This window comes from Caloenas nicobarica, chromosome 1, assembly GCF_036013445.1.
Source record: "Caloenas nicobarica isolate bCalNic1 chromosome 1, bCalNic1.hap1, whole genome shotgun sequence".
In the NCBI taxonomy this organism is placed as follows: domain Eukaryota; kingdom Metazoa; phylum Chordata; class Aves; order Columbiformes; family Columbidae; genus Caloenas; species Caloenas nicobarica.
In genome coordinates this window covers 74,925,110-74,947,043 of record NC_088245.1, presented here as the reverse complement: position 1 = coordinate 74,947,043, position 21,934 = coordinate 74,925,110, and the positions used below count along the sequence as shown (strand labels likewise).

Genomic DNA, 21,934 nt, shown 5'->3' with positions numbered 1-21,934 from the left:
AGTAATGCACGCTAATCATAAAACTCAAACATGTAAGTCAACACTTAAAATAATTATACTGGCAAACTTACACTTCCATTTATTTAAATTTCTTTATAAGTTATTCCTCTACCCTTTTACATCACACTAAATTATTATATAGTATACCATACTGAAAAAACTCTAGACAAAAAAGAACAGAAGTTTGTGAGTTTTTTTCAGAAAACCTGTATTTAAGCTCAAAAAAGATGAAAAATCTGACATCTCAACATGCAAAAAAGGAATAACTGATTTACCTCCTCTTTCTCCATCTTTGCTTGTTTACGTTCTGCTGCAACACTCTTTTTCTTATTATAATTAAACTGCGCATCCTGTTCTGCTTGCTGCATTTTTTTCTTTTTTCGTTCATAGTCTTCAGCATATTCCCATGAATTACTGATTTGCTCAAAAAGCTGAGTTCTCTCCTTTGGCTTCTTCATTGCAATTGATTCTACTGTTCCCTATAACAAAATTGGAAAAAAAAAAAAAAGCAAGCAGCACTGTAGATCATTATGTCATCTATTGAATTTCTTTGAGAGCATATACTACAGATTAATCACCAGATATATTTATGGTTAACAGAATTGGATGAAAATACTTTCAGATTCAAATTCAAGAAAAAGTTTAGTAGCAAAAAGAGTATCACCTAGCCACCTCACTTAATCAAATGACATCGCTAAAAGTTTTAGAATGTCAGATATGATCTACAAAAAACACCTTCAAACTAAATCAACCTGCACAAATCAGCGAGCAGTATCACAATGACGAAATTAAATCTTCTTAGCTTCTGTAAAGGAACTGAAACTCATTTTCAAAGAAAAATAAACTAACTCCCGCCGTCACAGTATTTCAAAAGCAAAACAGTTGAAATCAATACACTAGACGATTACACGGCTTCCAGAGTTAACGGGCACAGAGATTTTGTTCATGTGTTAACTGCTCAAATCTTCACTGATCTGAAGGAATTACTATTTTCAGCAGAGCCTTGTGGGTTTTATTCTATTTGTATAGCAGGCAAATGCCCTCATCATAGAAATTAATACCACAATAAGAAGCCATGTATAGGGTTTCTACAAAAGGGAAAAATCAGTTCTTGGGAATTTTCCTCAGCAATTGTAAGGAAGGCAATACATTAATCGTAAGTATATGGCATTTCTAACCTATACCGTTTAATACTTGTGAACTAATAATCCAGTAAGATTTTTAATCCTTCGATTTTAACAAAAATCCTATTGATTTTCATGCAACTTGACAAATAGGAGTATTTTAAGATGAAATTATCTTTTCCTATAGAATTTAATACACTAAACATTTATAAATAAGAGACACACATTTTCTTATACACTCTGAATATCACAAGTACTCAATTCCTTCCACATTGGCTTCTTTCCTACTAGTGCACTCATGTACACACAAACCCCATTATTTCCATTTTGCAGTCTCGTAATTCTTGGCTGAGGTCAGGTAAAAGTGTATTGACTCGAAATTAGCTAATGGTGCTCTCTTTTCTATCTAATAGATAACTGTGTATTCCTATGAAGTAATCTCAGAAGCTTTTATCTTCTTTACGAAGTACCTTAAATGCTCACCTGAAAAATAAGAAAATTCCTTGCTTTGACAAGTATGCCTACTTTTTCAAGCTCAGATATGTAAGCAGATCGGCTGACAGATTTATCATTGAAAAAAAATTCAGAACAACTACCTAAAGGAGGAAATAAAATATTACTATAAAACGGCTACAACACAAAATTCATAGAAAACACAACCTCAAAGTACTGGAACAATTTAACTAACCAATTTCCCCAAAGAAGAAAACAGATTTCAGTTACTCCCTCAGTAATTTAAATAATTTCTCTTTTCCATATGAAAATTCTGTTCACATACTTCCAAAAGGTATTGACAAATGCTTATGTGCTCATGCCTGCAGCAAGGTGTCAGACCCCATTTACCAGAGCCTACACCATGTATATATTCCAAGTGAATATCTATGGATCAAAGTACAGTGCAAAGAACATATATCAATGACTTGTTTAACTTTTTAACTTTGCCCCAGTATGTTTTTTCAGTTGTAACACTTGGCTATCAAAATGCTACAGAAGGACTATAAGAGTATTGCAAGACTCTTGAGCTTAATCCACTCAAATATGAAAGAATATTAGGCATTTGAAATTTAAAATTGAATATTCTTGGTCTCCATTTTAATACATCGGACAACAGAAAGTATGTGCAACCGAATCTACTGCCTACCTCGGATAACTCTTGAAAATGTTTTTTCTTCTCCATCTTCTTCACAGTATACTATCTTCACACTAGCTGTAGAAGAAACTGGTTTTCCAACATGTGCTCCATGAATAAGTTCTCGAACACTTTTAACTCGCAAATTAGATATCTTTTCACACATCACAAAACTAACAGCATCCATTATGTTAGATTTTCCTTAAAAAAAAAAAAAATCCTTTGACATGGCAGAAAGTAGAGGAGGCATTTGATAAACAATTCAATAAAAAACATAAACATAAATGGAAAAGTCTTTCTTAATTTTATTTCTAATTCTATATTCCATTTTTTCATCCAGGAAAAAATATTGCACATAGTAAAGAAATAAATTTCTGAGGTGTAACACACTGGCAGCAGATAATAAGCCTGTCTGTAACAAAAATCACCACAAAAATGATTTGTTATTTGTTCAGCCTTGTTGAACAGATTTTTCTTACATAGGAATCTCTAGAGGTCATTACTTAAACTGAGCAAGCAACATCATAATTATTACTTGGTAGTTTCCTTTGTATAATGCAGTTACTGCAGTTTGCTGCAGAAAGCACTCTATACCATAACTAGGACTTCTCCAGTAGGACTCCAGTGTTCTAAAGAAATCAAGTACTTTCCCAGACCCATTCACCACAAAGTTGTCTGATCATACACCTTAGACAAATATTGCCTTAATTGAACCCTATTTCTGTTTTTCTCCTTCAGTCTTGAGCATTTCTGTTGACAACAATTATTTTCTGCCTTCAACCTTGCTACCTTGGCAGTATTTTGACTTATTCTCCAAAATATCATAAAAGGAATACTAGTGAGAAAATAGAGATTTCACAATATTCACCATTTCTCTCCCCCAGTTATTTTATAAAATATATTCAGATTTAGCTGGAGGAGTAACTGGAAAAATTATCTATAATTTTGAGACTTACCCATAGGGAACAGTGGGGATAGTATGACAAAGAATATGATAATAATCCTAAATATAGTTACTTACATTCATTGATCTCACTTCAATTAGATACATGAAGAAACAACAGGATCTAAATATCTAAATCATAAACTAAATCATTAACAGACTGCGGAAACTAAGACCAAATGCAAAGCCCTTCTTTGTTAGGACAACCCTCACCTCCTATTGTATTGTTCTCTGGCAAATAGAAGGTAAAATCCCATTTTCTGAATGAAGCTTTCAGAAGAAATGAATCACATTTTAAAAAGTTCCAGCACCCACAGGCTAACAATGTGGAGTCACATCTACAAACAAAGGCTCTTGTGGGCTAAACTACAAAGCAGCTACCATCCTGCAAAGCTATTCTCTCTTTCCCAGAGGCATTTACTTGTATGGCAAGGACTGCAGATTCAAATCAAGATGCAGCTTTCCACTGCTACAGTTTACAATCCAGACTATTAGAGTAAAACCATCTTTACATGACCTTGGAAAGCTGAACTACTAACTAGAGTGGCAAAGGCAAGGTGTGCTGTTTGCAAACCATTTATTCTACAAGGGCTGGAAAGAGAAGACACTAGAAATGGAAATGCCTTCAACCACCCCACCTCTGTCCTTCCATGCTAGAAAAAAAAAATCTGCTTTCAGTTAAAGAAGTAATGGCAGATCAGGAGCCTTCAGAACTTTGTTTGTGCTGCAACCCCCTCAGGTGCATATGAGGAGACTTTAAGCAGGCCCATGAGAGTCCTTATTTCCCCTCCACAAAGCCCTGCAACTCTACTGAATAGAAAAGCCATCACCGAGCTCACCCAGTGCAGCCATGTTGGCCCTATTCCTGGGCCTGCACCTGCACTGCTACTATTTCCTCCCCATCAGGTCTGTGGCACACACAAAAAAGACCTGGCAAAGACCCCAAAACAAACCTCAATGCTGATAACTACAGTGGAGAAACAGGGTGACCAGCTGCCCACTGACCTCCCCCCAGCCTGCTACCTGATCCATTGGGCCCAATGATGCAGTTGAACCTCATGAAGGGGCCAATAACCTGCTGCCCCCTCCACGACTTGAAGTCCTTCACCACCAGCAGCTTCAGGTAACCCATCCCTGCAGCACTGGGAGGGGAGGGGCTGAGGTGGGTAGCTCGGTAACTTCTCACTCCGCCCAAGATTTAAATAATCAATGAGTTTGTTTCACCAGTTTGCCTTTCGGGAGAGGGGAGGGCTCCCCTCCGCCTCCGCTCGGCCTCCAACCGCCTCCGGCCTCTCCCCGCAACAGGCGGCGCCGCCACTGCCAGGCCGTCAACGGCCACCGGCCTCGTGCTTGCAGCCACGCGACCTCAACACGTTGGGCGGCGCGCGCGGAGGGGGCGGGGCAAACGGGAAAGGGGCGGGGCTCCCGCTCCCATGGCGACCCCGTGTGTTTTGCTCCAGGCGCGGTAGCTTCGGTTCGGGTCCATCGCCGGCGCAGCCCCGGCGGCCGGTTGATCCCTCGGCGCCATGAGCCGCCTGGGGCCGGAGCGAGACCTGCAGGAGGCCGCCGCCGTGGAGCGGAGGCGGCAGCAGGAGCTGCAGCGGCAGAGCCGCATCTTCAACGCGAGATTCCGGACCATAGGGGTGAGGGCACGGCCGAAACCCCCAGCCCGCGCCGCGGCGCAGCGGGGAGGGATGGCGCCGTCTCCCTGCCCCGATGTGCCCCGAGGGGAGTGGTCGAAAGCGGGGGAGACCCTTGGGGCAAGGTAGAGGCGGGGAGGAGGAGCCGTACCCGTCTAGGCGCGCGGGAGGCGGCCGCCCCAACGGCTGCGGGCAGCGCGCGCCCCGTCAACGGCTTGTAAGTGTGCGCGAGCGCGGGTGGCTCCGGGCGGCGGGAGACGGGGGGAAAGCGGCCTGTTGCGTCTTTTGCAGGGCTGAGGCGCCTTTGAAAAGTTTCCTGTTGAAAGCGAGTTGAGGTTCTCAAGGTATCGTCAACAGCGTTATTTTTGGCAGCTCTCGCTGGGGAGTGTTTCTGAGGGAGCATGAGGGGGATTTGTATCTCCCAGCTGTAGGGTTCGAGGGCAACATGTCGTTTTTCCTTAATGGGAAAAAAGGTGAAGGCCTGTGTTTCAGTATCTCTGTAGGAGTTAACTTAATGTAGTATGCTTTGCTTTGGGGTAAGCCAGAAGCCTGCAGAGTCAGCTCATGCGATGCGATGGAAACTAATAAGTGGCTTTTACCTCACCGCTTTGCTGATACTTCTGTTACCTCCTTGATTCTGACTAGAAGATAAAATCTGTTAGAGATTTATTGTTGAAAGGGATCCTGCCGTTGGTCTCTGTTTTGCACCAGGCAAAATAGGACGGATCCATCAGGCCATGTTTATGTATCTGGAATTAACTGATATGTCCTTTTTTTCCTGGAGTGGATGTCAGGGTGGTTGGACTCCATGATCTTAAGGGTCTCTTCCAACCAAAACGATTTTATGATTCTAAGATTCAGAATGTGAATGCCCTTCAGTCTGTGAAGATCTGTGGGGACGATAGCTTCCATCTGGTGGGTTTTGTCTAGAGTCATCTATGCAGTTTCCACCCTGAATGTCAATGATGTATTTTTTACCGATTTAAATTTTGCATGCAATAGTTCATTTAATTTTCCTGTGTCCAAAGGACCGTATTAAGACTCCAGATGTGTGTGTGGAGGGAGAGTGCTGCAAGGTGAAATAAGTTTAAATTTTGCTTGTAAAGGATTTTGAGTACTTCATGCTGACACATACATCGTGTCTAAGTGCCGTAGCATTACCTAGCGTAGAACCACATTTAGAGTTGGTGAAAATAAGTCCAGTCTGTTGACTTCATTGGACTGGTAGAAATGCAACAGATGTCAATTTAATCCATCATGTTTCAGGTACTGAAACATGTCTCATGTTAGTGGAAGGATGTCTTCACCTTATTGCTGACAGCACCTAGGATTTATTCTTGTGACTCTTATGCAAGAGTTCCCACTTAATTATCAGGACAGGTTGTCTGCATGATACAACATCCTGACATATATGGTAGCCAGCAATACACTCAGCCAATAACCTTTTTTACTAGATGCGGAATGGCTATAGTAAGAGAGATCAACTTTCTTTGTCATGAAACACATAATTTCTCTGCAAGAAGTCTTTTCTAGAACCTTAAGAATGAAGTGTAAAATGGAGATCAGCGTGTCTTTGTGTACTTTATTGAGCAATATCAAACTACAGCATCTGAAGGTCTCTCTCAAATATTTTTGCAGAACTAACTATCGGATAGGTTTTGATAGATCAATTTGCAAGAGACAAACATCTAAAATGAAGGCGAGCCCATTGGAGGAATTTTGTAAATATTTTGATTAATGTCATTCAGAGTACCTTATTAATTGGGTGAATAATGACTGCTGACAGAAGGAGCTATTCTTGTTCTTTGAAATTAGGCCAAGCATGAAGAGTCAAAAAATCTGTACAAAGATATACTGTATCAGTATTTCTAATGTGGTTTTAGTTTCTTTGCTTTCTCTCTGTCACCAGTTTAGCAGAGCAGCTGTCTCTCACAAAATTGAAGAAATCAGGGCATTATTTACTTAGACACCACAAATCCTTAAGCAGGGATTGAGTAGTTTAAAAATACACAGATAATATACTGACTGGAAAGCAGAATGGGAACTGAGATTTTAATTATTTTTTTCCTTGATTTTATTATTACTTGGACTTCTGTATCTGTTTCCTCATCTGAGTAATGAAAAAGTAAGATACGAGTCTCTTCACTTATAGGTTTAAGAATTTATCCTCAGTAAATCAGTAATTTCCCAAAAGAGTTCAGATGAGCAGTCCAAATGAAAAATTACTTTCCATTTATAGATGAACTATTATGCATAAATACAAGTAGATTAGAAAACAGTGGCTTCAAACTGTTTCATAGTAAGGGATTTCTTATTTTAATGCTTAGAAGTTGAATGTGTAGCTGTATGTGACTAGGAATGGTTGTTTTAGGGATGTATACTTGTCAAGTGAAAGTTGTTCTAATGGGAGAGAGCTGGTAGTGTAATTGAATTTGCACACACAAGTCAATACATTGACTTACCTGTATTATTGCCAGAAACTACTGATGGAGACATATTGAATTTGTCTTAACAGTGTTTCCTACAGTTAGACTGAAACTTTGATTTCCCAAATGAGACCTCTAAATGAGTTGATATGTAATGCCCACAACACCATTGTTTTTGGACAATGATACCCTGTAGTATTCTGTATGGTTTCACCCTTGCTTACAGATTTGCCTATTTGCTGGATTGGTATAGTTAGTAGTTCTTATGTATTTTCAGCCATGATCTGTTTAGGTCTTTGTGTCTTGATCTGAATAGTTTTGAGGCAAAGACTATCATAGTAGTTTACCAGATTCTTGAAGAATTGTCATTGTTTTTTGTTAAATCTTTTAAAGACATTAAGTGACTCAACCAGTTTAAAAAAAAAATCTAGGTTTCTGCCTATTAATTTGCCACCTTCTGTCAACAAATATGGGACTCGATTCTTTTGCCTAAAATGTAGGTGGCTGCTACGATTTGAAGAAATGCCTTAGAGTATTATGCCTTGCTCAGCTATCACTCTCCAGGGATGTGAAATATTATGTATTGTATCTGTCTGCTCATTGTAGATGTCTGCATGTATCTCAAATGGCACCCAATATTGCATTTTGGCAACTGAGTCTCACTATCAGATAAGATTGGAAAATTTATTTGCATTCTCTGTTATTTCTTCAACGTACTTATAGGGAAGGATCTATGCTTTTTTTCAAATCTGAACCATTATAACTTCCTGTCATCTTGACTGTCAAAATACCTGCTTTTTAAGTGAAAGCAAGAAAAAACTAAGTAGAAATGCTATCTATAGTGGGGAAAACTTACTCTATGTAATGCAGCTTAAAATGTTTATATTTATAGCTCTATATATCATGTATATGTGGTGGGTTTTTTTGAGTTGGTGGAGGATTATACCTATCATTATTAAAATGTAGCAAACAAACAAGAATTTTGCTGTTTCTAGATTTTCATTTTATGTTACCTACATTAAATAGTGATGTGTATATACCCTGTTGGTAGTGGTTTTATATCTGTCTTGTACAACTGTGAATCCATGTAGCTCGACAATGCCTGTTTTTAATCATTCAAACATAGTATCTCTTAAAGAGCTGCTTTTTAAAAATTTTAATAGGTTGATAAAGATGCACTGGATACCCAGGTCAAGGAGAGGAAAATTCAAGAAGCAGCTGAAAGAGCACGAAATGAAGAATTTGGTATATTTATAGATACTCTGATATTTCTGTGAAAAGTTAAATGTAATTTACTATCTGTTTCCTGTTTTCTTTTCCCTTCAAGTATTTCAAACTGCCCTATTTATTTCTAATGGAGCCTATCTCCTTGAGTCTTGCTGTATTACTCTATCTATATAAATCTATCAATCAAGATAGATAGATATATATAAGTGCAATTATAAGCTGTTCTTTGAATTCAGACATATGAACTGAATGTTATAACGTGTAGTCATATTTATGTTCATATATTTGCATTGGTACAGTATGTATTTTCCTCAGTATCTGGAGATTTATATTGACATGATTAAACTGGTATATATTTCCTAAGAGGCCAGAATTTTCTGTGTTTTCTTTCAATAAATGTTGACAAATAGCATTGTTTAAAGACCTGAAGATATGGGAACACTTTATAAAAAAACCCTTTATTACTTAATGCTGTTCTTTTCAGAATAATAGTGGCAAATTTGTTTGATTGCTTTCTAGTAGGGTAAGCCCATGTTCTGTCTGGCCATTCTTCAGTCAAATATATGGATTTTATAGAATTGTCTATAGATTATTCTTGCTAGAAGCATGAGTCATGTACAACAGGGCTGTAAGTAGGAGCCATTGCTGAGTCAGAACACATAGCCACACAAATATTTCAGCCATGTGCCCTGACCTCAAAACCCTTTGTGGCCCTCTGTGTTTGGAATGCTTTCCTGTTGTATCATGTGAAAAGGTCCCACAGACTGAGCTCTCTGTGGGTTTCAAGAAGAGCTGGAATGGAGCTGCCAGCTTCCATGCTGTGCTTCTATGGCTGCTTGTGATTTTCCTGGCAGAATACCTGTCAGACTCTGGCTCCTAGGAAACTGCCAGAAGCAATGTGTAGTCTGGCAGCAGAGGAAATGATCTTTTTTTGTGAATTATATTTAAATGGCTAGTACGGGTAGTTTTGGATGGGGTTTTATTGGTGTTTGCTTGGTTTTCTTTAAAATTATATCAATTACAGCATTTTGATTAAATGGGCAAGAGCTAGTAAGCTCTTCAAAAACGATTAGTTCCAGGCAATTCTTTTAGTGCTATGGTTGTAAAAATCATTGTAACTATGAAAAAACTATCTATATTCCTTTCATTGGGAGTCTGATTTTTTTTTTTTTACTTTTTTCTTATGAAACAACTTAATGTATTTCAGTTGTAACTGTAAACTAAAAGTAAATAGGAAGAATTAGTATGCATTCTGTTTCATGTGTTACTGCAAGTTTTAATCAAGAGAAACCTCAACATTCTAGAAGTGTTTATGATTGTGTTTCACATGCATATATTTCATTGTAACATTAATAAGAGAATTGATTCCTAAAAAACTGAAAATATTTTTTAAGGAAATACTACTAACATTAGAGTGTTCACTGGGCTTGTACTCCTAGATCGAATACTCTTTCCTAAGGTATAAAAGTTTGAAGACTTATATTCTATTTATTCCTCTTCAAAATTTTATTTTCCATCTTAAATGTGCACTTCAATGATACATGCGCAGTTCTAGGAACTGTATTTTCACTGTGTTCATTTTTTTTAGCTAATGAAATGAAGCAAAATGACAAGATCATGTGTATGTTAGAAGAACGACAGAAAAATGACATCAGAAACATAAATAAGGCTATCAATGAATTTCAGAAGAATTTTCAGAAGCCAGAAACAAGACGTGAATTTGACCTGTCTGATCCGCAAGCTCTAAAGAAGGATAGACCTGCTCGACTTTCAGATGATGATCCTCAGTGTACTATATCTGGCTTGCAGAAGTTTATGGGTGAAGACTTGAACTATGATCAAAGGATCAAATTTCAAAAGGAGCAGTTAAAAGAGTGGTCTCTTCAGCAGCAGAAAGACTTGAAGAATGCATTAGCTGATCAAAAATTTGCAGGTAACAAAAGAAGATAGTAAAGTTTTAATCTGCTTTTTCTGAAATTCTGGTATATCTGACAAAACTATGGGATAGCCTATTGTGTCAGAGTCTGACAGCAGTATTTTAGTATATTCAATATTCAGCTTTTAGAAATACTGCAGCAGTTTTTACTTGACAAGCTCCAATGCATTCAGTATTTCATTTTAGAAATCCATATTTAATAACGTGATAATTTCATTTCTGTTTTATGCCTCAAATGAAGTATCAGAGCATTCTGAAAAAAACATCTATTTTGCATGCTAGATATTAATGTTTACTTCATCAGACCAAATTATCCTATCTTTACTCTTCTAGAGTAGACAAAATAATACTGATTTTTCTTTTCTAGCTTGTCGTGAAACATTTTTTCTGCAGTACTTAACATAATTTTTCATTTTAACTTTGTCTGACTGTTAAGAAAACATGGGTTACATAATCATCATGGTTTAACCCCAGCTGGTGACTAGGCACCGCACAGTTGCTCACTCCCCACCCCGATCGGATAGGGAAGAGAATTGGAAGAGTAAAAGTGAGAAAAATCATGGGTTGAGATAAAGACAGTTTAATAATTAAAGCAAAAGCTGTGCATGCAAGCAAAGCAAAACGGGAAAGCAGGACTCCATCACGCATAACAGTTACTCGTAAAGACAGACACCATAACTCCAAATGACCCCTCTTCCTTTGTTCTTCCTCCAAAATATATACTGATCATGACGTCATATGGTATGGAATATTCCTTTGGCCATTTTGGGTCAGCTGTTCTGGCTGTACCCCCTCTGAGCTTCTCATGCACCCAACACTGCTTGAGAAGCTCAAAAGTCCTTGACTGCTGAGCAACAACCAAAACATCAGTGTATTATCAACATTATTCTCATACTAAATCCAAAACACAGCACTATACCAGCTACTAGGAAGAAAAATAATGCTATCCCAGCCAAAACCAGGACAATAATAAACTGATCTAATCAGTCACCTGAAATTCCAAGATGGAAAGCTTCAGTGGTAGGATCTGGAAATAGTTATGTAATTCAGCCTACTGTATTTGTAGCTCGTCTGTCTGTCTGTCTCTCTCTGTGTCTTATTGTGGCTTAACCACATGGCACATCATATCCATGAATATTGATTAAATGTCATTTTAATTTAATTTAGATGATCTTCATGATAAATATAGGATTGAACTTGACCAAAAGACTATGGAACTACAACAAAAAGAAGAAGAAAACAAGCGTGCTGTTTGTGCAGCTACTAAAGATTTCAATAGAGCCCAGGTAAATTAATGGGTTGGTTGGTTTGTTTTATAAGAAGTGGAGACACAGAAGGAAAATAAGATGTGCAAAAGTACAGCAAGTAATGATGTCTTCAGAGGGATTTTTAGCAGCTAACTTCCAAGGTTGTTTCAGTAATTGGAAGACAGGGTTTATTCACTTTGTCCTCTGCAGGGATCTAGCTATTGTCTGTCTAGCTACCCTGTGTCAAAATTCTCCCTCCTTGTCCTCAGCTTGCTCACTAGAGGATAGCAACAACTCCCCGGTCTCTCAGGGACTTTTAGTCTGTCAATGGGAATACAGCAAATGCCTCCCTTGCTTTCTTCTGGTTTTATGTCACTTATTGAATAATCTTAGCTGTGTCTGCCTACTTTTCTTTCTGCCTGTGTGGGAACATTACTACCAGTAGCTTTTTGTCTTTATTGCTTACATTAATTCCTCACAATCACTGTTTTTGGTGCTTTGGCTGCTTCCTTGGTATTTGCATACATGTTTCTGAGTTCTTCACCAAGCATGGTTTGGAACCTATTCAAACATGACATGAACCTTTCTCTGTCTTAATACCATTATCTGCCACACTTCGGTTCTTTACCTTACTGCACAGATTTGTTTTCCATTCAGCTTACATGTACCGCTCAAAGGGCTACGTGGATGCCATTAGTTTGGTTAAACTATATTGGGCATGAATTAGCTTTGAATTTATTTAGTCACATCAAAATTATCACATTTTAACTACCTACTTTAAGTATGCTATCTTTTGGTTTAAGTCTAAAGTGTACAGACCTTTGTGTAAGTGTTGCGTGAGCCTTTCACGGCACATTGGGCGTATAATTTTGTTTATAGATAGCCCAAGGTAACTGAAAAGGCTTTTACAGCTTGAAGTCATGCCTACTGAACAGTATTTTTTATGAATAGCCACGGAAGTACCCTAAGTGCCTGGTGCACTTAGGGTAGCAGTAGTATCCCAAATAATTATTGTCATACCAATTGATTCCACATCAAAATTCCTGAATTTGTGACAGGATTTGGAGATGGAGTGGGATGGGAGATTTGTGTTGGGTGTGGTTTTTAATGTTAGGACATATACATTCTCCTTGCCTTGTGTGCATATTAAATTTATAAAAATTAGAAAGAATACTTGCTCTTTGGGGTTTTTTATCATATAATAGATAATATGATAACAGAGGTTGGGGCAATAGTCTCATTTTAGTTCTTACTGTCCCTTGCTATGTTGTATAGATTGGAGTTATAGCTTGCACCTCTCTTTCTTTCTGAGGTAGTTAGTTAAGACCACAATGCTGTTTTCAGCATTTCATTTTTTTGCTGAATGATTGAGAAAAGCCCTTCTATTTCCCTGAAATGATGTGCTGGCCACAGCTGCTGCTTTTCTTTATTAAACATGCAAGCCAGAGGTTTCAGGTTGCCTGGCCTTTCAGTGATGATGTCTTTTTCCCAAGAGAAAAACTAGGGCATTCGGACTGAGAATGAACTTCACAGAAGAAATCTGTGTATCTGACCTCATATGTGTCAAACAGAAGTTTCCACCAGTTTCAGCATTTTGATTAGCTGGTTTGAAGACTTTAACCTCTTGAGGGTGCAGTCTGACAGTGTGTTTTGCTCCACCCACAACTGCTCTACCTGTCTGTGACTACCAAAAGAGGAACTCCTCCTTCCTGTTCCCTAAGTTTCATTCATTTATTTCTACTTTGTCTCTTGTAGTGGATCTAATGATCATGGAGCTTCAGGATGTGTTAAATCATTTCTCAAATCCAAAAGAAAGTGAACTCTGGTCTAGAATGAGTGACTGCTAGATCTGACTGGGAGGAGTGAATGCGCAGGTGGTAAAGGGAAAAAGCAAACCCACCCTTCCTAAGGCAACCCACAGTTATTGTAATTTGGGTAAAGCGTAATATGGGAATGCATCTTCAGAAAGGAAGACATTTCCTAGAATTTGGCTTTGGATCAATCATTATCTCCATGACCATCATCTATAGTCCTTGAGATTGACCATAGGGGATGTAAAAAATAATGTATTAAAAAAAAAAAAGACACAAAACCATAAAAAGCACTAAGTCATGTACTCCAGGAGAAACATTTTTTGTTCAGTCTGCTGGTCAATTGGTAAAGAATCCCAGCAGGTAGGGTATCTTAGTTCATCACAGCCTGCTTTCATTACAGGGTTTGGTGTTGCTGCCCCCTGTGACAGTGGTTCAGCTTCCTCCACTTACCATAGTACCATTGCCAATGACTTTTATTCCTGACAAGCTAATTGCAAATGGTTCTTTTTGTTCTCCTGGAATTAACTAGCAGGACAATGAATTGATGATAAGTTTGGTACCATATTTCCCAGCAGTGAAGGATCCTGTACTGTAAGCATTTTAAGTGTGTGTAGTATCTAGAAAATTCATGCTATCCTTTGTCTCAGATTTTCTTTCACTTAAGTATGTGTTAACCAGGAATGCCAACATTGCTTTTGTCCTTGGTGCAAGAGAAGACTTTCACTACCAGCTCAAAGTATCAGTTATTGCTTCTGGAATCATTCATACATACATAGTAATCATTTTAATTTGGCAGGCCAGGTAACAGAAATGAAGGCTACCCAGACTCCTGACTAGAGTATATATTTTTCACTTCTTTTGATGTGATTGTGATTCCATAGCAGAATCTTACAGCTGCAGAAAGAGTTTCCTCACTAAGGATACTAACACTTGGGAATGCCCAGTTTAGCAGTACAGTGGTAGATATACTGACTGTGCTCTTGAAATCAGAAAGTCTTTTTGCTTTATGTAGCACAGGACTTGAATCCTTTCCAAGACACTTTGTAGATAATGCTAAGAAAATGAGAGGATGTGATTACAGAGGCTGTCTAATTTAATGACCTCATATTTATAGATTTATTAACAATCTTATAGATCTTAGGTAGCTGCAGTTAGAATTTATTCCTGGGCATACCACAACAGCTTTATAGTTTTGCTGATAATATTGTTATTGTGGACATTTGATGGCATGATTCTGCTTCATTATTCAACTTAATTATTCACGCAACATTATGCCATTACTAATAAATTCAGAGCCAGCAGACACTTCAGAGAAATAGCTTTTCAGGCTTCGAGTAAATGATGTATTTGCGTTCACTGTGGAGCCTTTTTTTCACCTGAAAGGAAATACTTGAGTGCCTAAACACAGAAGAAAAATGGTAACTTTTTATCATTATTTGAAGTGTGCTGTGCAAATATCTGTTATCACTTACATCCTATTCCTGATATTCAGTGTCTAGAATCATTAATATTTCAACATTTTTACCATCTTTTCGGGCATGAGGAAACACAGTGCATGTACTGATTTTTAACAGACATTGCTAAGCACAAGTTCCTAGCTTGAGTGTGCTCGATGTGCAATTCTCTACTGTGAGAGAAGTCTCTGTACAATACAGACAAAGGAAATGTGTTTACTATACAGATTGAGAAAACTTCCATAAGTTCCTAAGACCCTGGATAGGTCACTCTGGTCACCTGTGAGCTTTGTGACTTAGTGACTTTAGGAGCTGTGCATTCCTTTAGTCCTGTATTGGCAGCAGTTAGTTCCTCATGCACTCAAAACTTGGTGTTATTCTAAGCATGTGAAGTCCTGGCCTCATAATGCTTCTATGTGCATTTCTTCTTGTGCCTTATGACTTGAATCAACATCGAAAGGAAGCATTTAGTCGTAGGGAAGATATATAATGTTGGATCACAAGTCAAAATAAGTGAAGGAGCATGTATTTGTGCATCTGATTTTTTTTTCCATGCTATGCCAATGAATTATGTTTTATTAGGGATTTGGCTTGATAGGTTAAATCTAATGCATTTTCTGAATTTAAAATCTTTGTTTCGCAGTGTCATTAATCATTGCATAGTAGTGCTACATGCATGCGTATGCCCAGAGCTGGGAGTTTCGTCCAGTAAGACTCCCAGACAGCTCAGAAGTGCCTTTTCTGGACCTATTGCTAGATCACAGTAGAATGACATTAATCGAGTGATCGATATTTATCATAAATTTCTTCCATATTGTGTCTGGCTTCCAAATTTCTACTGGTGTTTGCTTGTGGACTAATGTGAAATTATTTATTTAATTCTGGCTTTTCTTATAAAACAAAATTATTTTTCCCCAAATTACTTGCTGTATGTGATCTGACAACATTTAAGAAATGCATAGCATTAGATTTTTGATCTTAGCCTACAGGGCCATGATCATAATATTTGTATGTGATGCTATTGACAACAGTATGCAAGTTGGAAAGAGATCTGTTATGATGTGCTGACTTTGTTGCACTCCTTAGTTAATATTTTCTCTTGGAAAACTATCAGTTCTTTCCTTTCACTTAATTTAGGCTGCTGAAGTAGCTGAGAGAAAGAAGTTGGAAAAGCACCAAAAAATGAAAGATGACATGGATGAAATTTCCGGCCTACTTCAAGGAGACTTACTTTCTGAAAACCCTGAACAAGCAGTCAGTTCATTTGGTAGACATCGTGTGATCACAGATCGATGGAAGGGAATGAGTAAGGATCAGCTGATGGCAATCCGTTACTCTCAAAAGCAACAAGTTCTGGACAAAATGGTATTTAAGCTTATATGCTTGTTCTGTATTGCTGGTTGTAATAATATTATAGGTGATGCTTGTAGAAGAAAACATTTATTGTTTGCCCTGCATGTCCCATTGTAAGACTTTGCTTTTCGTTGATCTGAATTTTACCCAAACTTTAATCATCAAACTGAGCACAGTGTCTCTGAAGCAGCTGGGAAATGTCACGGAGCAGCAGGAGTGGGCTGGAGCCCTGGCATTCAGCTGGGAGGAAGGTTGCTGTGGAGCCCAGGGCCAAGGGGTCTGGGGGATCTTGGGTCACAGTCCATGGTGGCCCTGCCAAGGAGCAAAGCCCTGTCACAGCCTGAGAGCCAGGCTTCATGGTGCAGTTTAGGACTTAAAACTGCATGAGTTGCCTGTAAGGGATGAGGAGGAGTGTGCTGCTCCATAGTGGAAGAAGAGCCAGGGGCTGAGGGTGAGAGCAGGGCAGCCAGGGCATTGTTCTTGTGCTCAGGGGTGCTCAAGCAAGACAAATAGAACAGGTCTAGTGTTCCTGCTCATGCATATTTCATAGTCATATTTCAAGTTCATGAATGTAACAGTTTCCTTTCTACCATCCCACACAACTATGAGCCATGCTCTGTGACAGAATTACGATAGAAAAACAAAATATTGCCAATAATTGCTGCTCTTAAGGTGGATAGAAGCAGGCAGTCAAAATGAAGAAATCTACCCTTCCTAGGCAGTCATGAGTGTACAGGCCTAGGTATTGTGAAGTAAGAAGCTACTTACCTCATTCAGTGCAGAGGCTGGATTCATAACAGCTAATGAATAGCTGTTCAGTTTTATTTTTTAATCCCTATAGTACCATATGCTACACTATGTCTTATCTACTGCTGTTATTAAACCTGGAGATAGAATTGTCAGTTTCGTGGCTCTCCTGTGACCCTAAATTGAACCTATTCAGTTAGTTAAGCTGGCAGAAAATGAGCCCCACTAAGAAAAGTAGTTTTTTGCAGACCTGGTTTCTTGAATCGGTTCAATGTGATGTCAAACAAGAAGTGAGGAAGTGGTAGTATAACAGAAGCAGAGGAAAAAACAATTTGGCTCTAGTTGTCTGGTGTTGGTGGCTCAGTTATTGCACTGAATTAGCTATAAGGCATACTGATGACAGTTACTAACTTTTAACCTCAGTAAATGAGAACTCTTGCAAACAAGAACTTAAAAAAAAATACCCACCCACACAAAAAAACCAAACAACAAACCAAAAACCTTAAAAGACAAAAAACAAACTTGTTTTGCTGCTCTGGGTTTTTAGAGAGAGCTAATATGTCAGAAAGAAATAGAAATCTACTTATTAACTTCTGCCAGGCAGCAGATCCAAATTTTTTTACCTTGTGCAGAGGTAGGAGTCTGTCTTACTCCCTGGAAAAGGACAGTTTTCTCATCTGCCGTATCTCACTTCTGCCTAAAGCGTGGGCTCCTACCTAGTTTGGAAGTGCTTACTTTTTCTCCCTATTTAAAATGTTACCCCTAGTGTTCAGTAAAGGCAAGCAAGTTTGGATGAATTTACCAATCAGACTTTATATATACTGTTTCATCTTTGAACAAAGAGAAAATGAAACAATTTTTTTTCACTCCTATAGAGACTAAACGAGGAAGAACGCAGAAGAGATGCCGAATGGGACAGGCAACGTATACAGGCTGCAAGAGCGCAGTTGGTTTTAGAGCGGCATCTGGAACGACAGAATCGGGAATACCGCCGAGCTTTAGATAATGTAAATGCAGAGCTATCTCAGGAGCAGAAATCTAAGTAAGTAACAAAAGAGTTTTCTTCTTTTCAAATAATCTTTACCATTGACACAATAGCTTGGCTTTTTAAGAGCTTTTTGACTTGTATTGTTTGTTACTTTTAAAATACATTTGTCACAAGTTTATACTTACTTAAAAATCAACAATTCAGCTTAAGTGTTTTTCAGCACTAGTTAAACAATATTCAAAGAGTAGGTTATGATTGGTAGTGACTTACATGTATGGATTAGCAGCTGGAAGTCTTAAGTGTTCCACTGACAACAGACTGTTTATACAGATAGCAATATAGAGAATAAATACAATTAACTGTGCAGAAAGTTATATTATCAGGTGTAAAACAGTATGTATATCTTAAGTTTATTTTAGTTTTCTGAAACAAAAGAGGACGGGTGTCTGCTGACTTCAGTAGAAGTGCCGGTTTGTGATAGCTCAAGGTTAAGCAAAGGGCACTAACAGATCTCTTCCGTTATCAATGACAAAACTAGAGGATTCTTTACCTGACCACTGGACATGTCTCAGTGGACAGGTCTTGTGTCTGCTCTAATGGGAAAAGGAGTAAGATACTATATGAAGAAAAAAAAATAAAACCAAGAGATTTGGTGGTTTAGTCTTCCGGTCTTTTTTTTTTTTTTCTTCATCATGCATACATACATACATTTTGCAAAAGAATTTCCAATACCTGATGTTTTTCTATTATGAAAGCAAAAATTCAGAATTGTGTTAATTTAGTTTTTCACTGTGAGATTTTTGGAAAGTTATTTTAGGATGAAGAAGTTTGCTACATTGAGACATGGCATACATTTTGGAGAAAAAAATCTAGTTATATTTAATCGAATTTAAATGTTCATAAAATTCAGAAATATTTTATGAGTGCTTATGCCTTACCTCTTTAGGTTTCTCAGGTTATTTCCATATTATACTGAGAAAACATTTACTAACTGGATTTCTTTTATTTATTGCCAGGAACATTTATCTTAAAGAAGAAGAATATTCAAACTTTCCAACAGACCAGTACTATGCACAGTTTAATACAACCAGCCGATGACATTCTGGATGCATCAATCTGAAATATACAGAAGTACATAGACATATTAAATATTTTAATTGAAAAATCCCATGTTTTATTATTTTCATCTGTTCCCTACCCTGTTCAAACAGTGCACTCAAACTAAAAGTCTGCTAGGCCACATCTGTGCTAAGAGGAGGGGAACACTGTAATAGTTTTTGAACTTTGTTTTTTTTCCTAAAAAGTATTAGTAGATTCAGTAGTAGGTTGTTTGACTATTGTGTCTCAGGCGTAATGGAATATTTACATTTTCCATGCCTTTAGAAATCAATTTTTGGAAACGAATCACAATTTAAGATATAATGCTACTTAAGGCAACTTGGTGTCAGAGAGCGCTGCTGCTTGACATAGATCACAGGTGATCCACACTTAGCAGATTCTATAGGAGGGGAAAAAAGATGACCTAGGCAGGAAGTTTTGTGCGTGGGGTTTGGTTTTTTTTTGAGCTTTCTTTGTTGTTGTGTTTGTTGGCGGGGGGGGGGGGGTTTGTTCTGGTTTTGTTGGTTTTGTTGGGTTTTGTGGGTTTGTTTTGGTTTTTTTAAGGCAAAAAAAAAGCCAGAACATAGAAGCAAGCAAAGAGGAAGAAATGGACAGCTTGGTTCAGAAGTGTCACTTTTATTGCCTGATTAGTAGGAATAAGAAGAGAAGAAGGGCATGTAGTGACAGGACAAGGGATAATGGCTGTAAACTAAAAGAGGGTAGACTTAGATTAGATGAAAGGAAGAAATTCTTCACCATGAGAGTGGTGAGGCACTGGAACAGGCTGCTCAGAGAAGTTGTGGATGCCCCATCCCTGGAAGTGTTCAAGGCCAGCCTGGATGGGGCTTTCAGCAACCTAGTCTAGTGGAAGGTGACCCTGCCCATTGCAAGGAGGTTGAACTAGATGATCAAATGACCCTTCTGACCAAAACCATTCTATGCTTCTGTGAAGATGTGGATATTTACTGAGGTGATTATAGCAATGAGGCATGACATAGAAATGGAATGTGTTATAGTAAGTGGGGAAAAGTATGGCGGAAAATATTCCTACATGTGCTATCACTCAGTAGAAATAATGCAGAAAATTTAAGGGCAGTGTGCTTCTGAAAGAGAGTGTAGGGAGAGTTTACAGATGTGATGGAAGAGGGAGCACGAAACAGACATATACCAAACAAAATCAAGGAGAAAGCATCTCAGTTTGAGTGGGGCAATTCAGGGAAACAGTTTGCTTCCTGTCCTTATGGTTACAAAATTGACTTAGCAATGGAAGAGCCAGTCAATGATACTTGAAAAATGGGCAAGTGATACACATGAGAAGAAAATATAAAGAAGCAATGGAACAAACTAACTGCACAAGAGACATGGATGATGGAAATATCCAGAAGACAAAGAGATGACATACAGAGGACTGGAAGAAGGATTAGAAGACTTAATGCTATAAAACAGATAAAAGAATGAGAGAGAGATGACCAGATATTCACCTAAACATCCAAGACCTCTGAGAGATTGTGAACGCCTAATAAAAGGAAAGGCCGTTTATGAGAGTATCTCTTGAAATAAGTATGTGTAGCTTGCCAGAATCTGGGATGTAAACTTGTGGTAAAAACTTCCTTATGATATTGCCAAGAAGTCCTCTGATTTTTCTTTGTATCAGGATAAGTAATAACTTTCAGTACTGATGAAACAGGTTGAAGATGTCTGCACCAAGCTAAGTAGGAAAGATGTTTAAAGAAACTGAGGCCAAGGTAAACTCTAATGAGTTATTCTCATCTTTGTGAAAATAATGAAGAATGCATGGTTCTCAAGATAGTTATTATTAGGAGGATTTTGAGGTGTTTGAAGGAAGCATTCCTTGAAAGGGCACTATTCAAAGAGGTCTGTTTGCATTCCTTGAAAGAGGACTCCTTTCAAACAGGTCTGTTTGCTCAGCTGAAACAGTGTCCCTGTGGGATCAGGCTGATATGACTAATTACCATTTTGAACAAGGTAATAACAACAGAAGTCTGGAAAAGACCATCATGTTAATCCTTCTACATGGAGAGGAGTAAGCAAATCAAGTAAGGAGAGTATAAAAATGGCTAAAAAAGTGTCTTGGGACAGTGTAACCCATAGCCAAAAGCTATGTTTTAGTTTATTAATAGAAGTGGAACTAATTGGAGTGTGGGTAGAAACGCGGTAGAAATGCATTATCGCTGGAAAACAGGAATTGAAGAATGTGCTGTTCAGCAAAGTTTGAAGATAAAAGCTGAGAACAGATCACGCATGCACTACTAATGATGAGCTGGACTGCAAAGAAGTAAGAAGGGGTGGGATTCAAGAGATTCTAATGTGGTAGCATTTGGAGTGGTAACATATACCTGATGTTCAGTACCTGGTGTGTAACTGTGGAGATTCGTTTATTCATCAGACTGGGATTCACACATGGCTGGATGTCTTTGTAGTATTACCAAATACTGTATTTAATTAACAATCTCAGGAGTGCAGATGCTTAGAATAGAAAGGCCATCAAATGGTTCATTTTGATCTGTGGTGAATATCTCAGTCACTGACTTTTTTTTTTTTTAACTGAAGTTTTAGTTATTGGACAGAAAAATTAATAAAGAAAGTGTTGAAAAGTTCATGAAGTTGTCTTCATTTGTCCAACTTGTGTGAGTAGGTTTTTACAGACTTTACAACAGCTGTACTTACTTTGGGTTAATAATTTGGGAAAAGGTATGTGTTTAAAAAAAAAGAAGTTACAGTGGTTGAACTGAGTCTAGTATTGTACTTTTTCCTGGGTTTTTTTACACTCATATGTTTTATAATTCC

General features: G+C 38.1%; 2 protein-coding genes across 2 annotated transcripts in view; one reads left to right on the top strand and one right to left on the bottom strand.

Annotated features, from left to right (window-relative positions):
- The window catches only part of SMC1B (structural maintenance of chromosomes 1B), a 35,409-nt gene extending 31,081 nt beyond the window's left edge, over window positions 1-4,328 (bottom strand). The window contains exons 1-4 of the mRNA XM_065643708.1: window positions 4,220-4,328; window positions 2,266-2,454; window positions 1,608-1,720; window positions 276-479 (exon numbers count right to left, since the gene is read on the bottom strand). Of these exons, the coding sequence (XP_065499780.1) occupies window positions 276-479; window positions 1,608-1,720; window positions 2,266-2,454; window positions 4,220-4,328 (615 nt within the window). The remainder of the gene's footprint in view (window positions 1-275; window positions 480-1,607; window positions 1,721-2,265; window positions 2,455-4,219) is intronic.
- Window positions 4,329-4,722: 394 nt separating this feature from the next.
- RIBC2 (RIB43A domain with coiled-coils 2) lies at window positions 4,723-19,126 on the top strand. The gene is made up of 7 exons (XM_065658464.1): window positions 4,723-4,839; window positions 8,426-8,507; window positions 10,078-10,422; window positions 11,593-11,711; window positions 16,078-16,305; window positions 17,916-18,082; window positions 19,045-19,126. The coding sequence occupies exons 1-7, from the start codon at window positions 4,723-4,725 to the stop codon at window positions 19,124-19,126; spliced, it is 1,140 nt and encodes a 379-aa protein (XP_065514536.1).
- The last annotated feature ends 2,808 nt before the right edge of the window (window positions 19,127-21,934 follow it).

Bases quoted from the DNA above. Each gene is read 5' to 3' on its own strand.
- RIBC2 (XM_065658464.1), top strand. From the start codon at position 4,723: ATGAGCCGCCTGGGGCCGGAGCGAGACCTGCAGGAGGCCGCCGCCGTG. The intron at 4,840-8,425 runs GTGAGGGCACGG...AAATTTTAATAG, and splicing joins CGAGATTCCGGACCATAGGG to GTTGATAAAGATGCACTGGA. The intron at 18,083-19,044 runs GTAAGTAACAAA...ATTTATTGCCAG, and splicing joins TCTCAGGAGCAGAAATCTAA to GAACATTTATCTTAAAGAAG.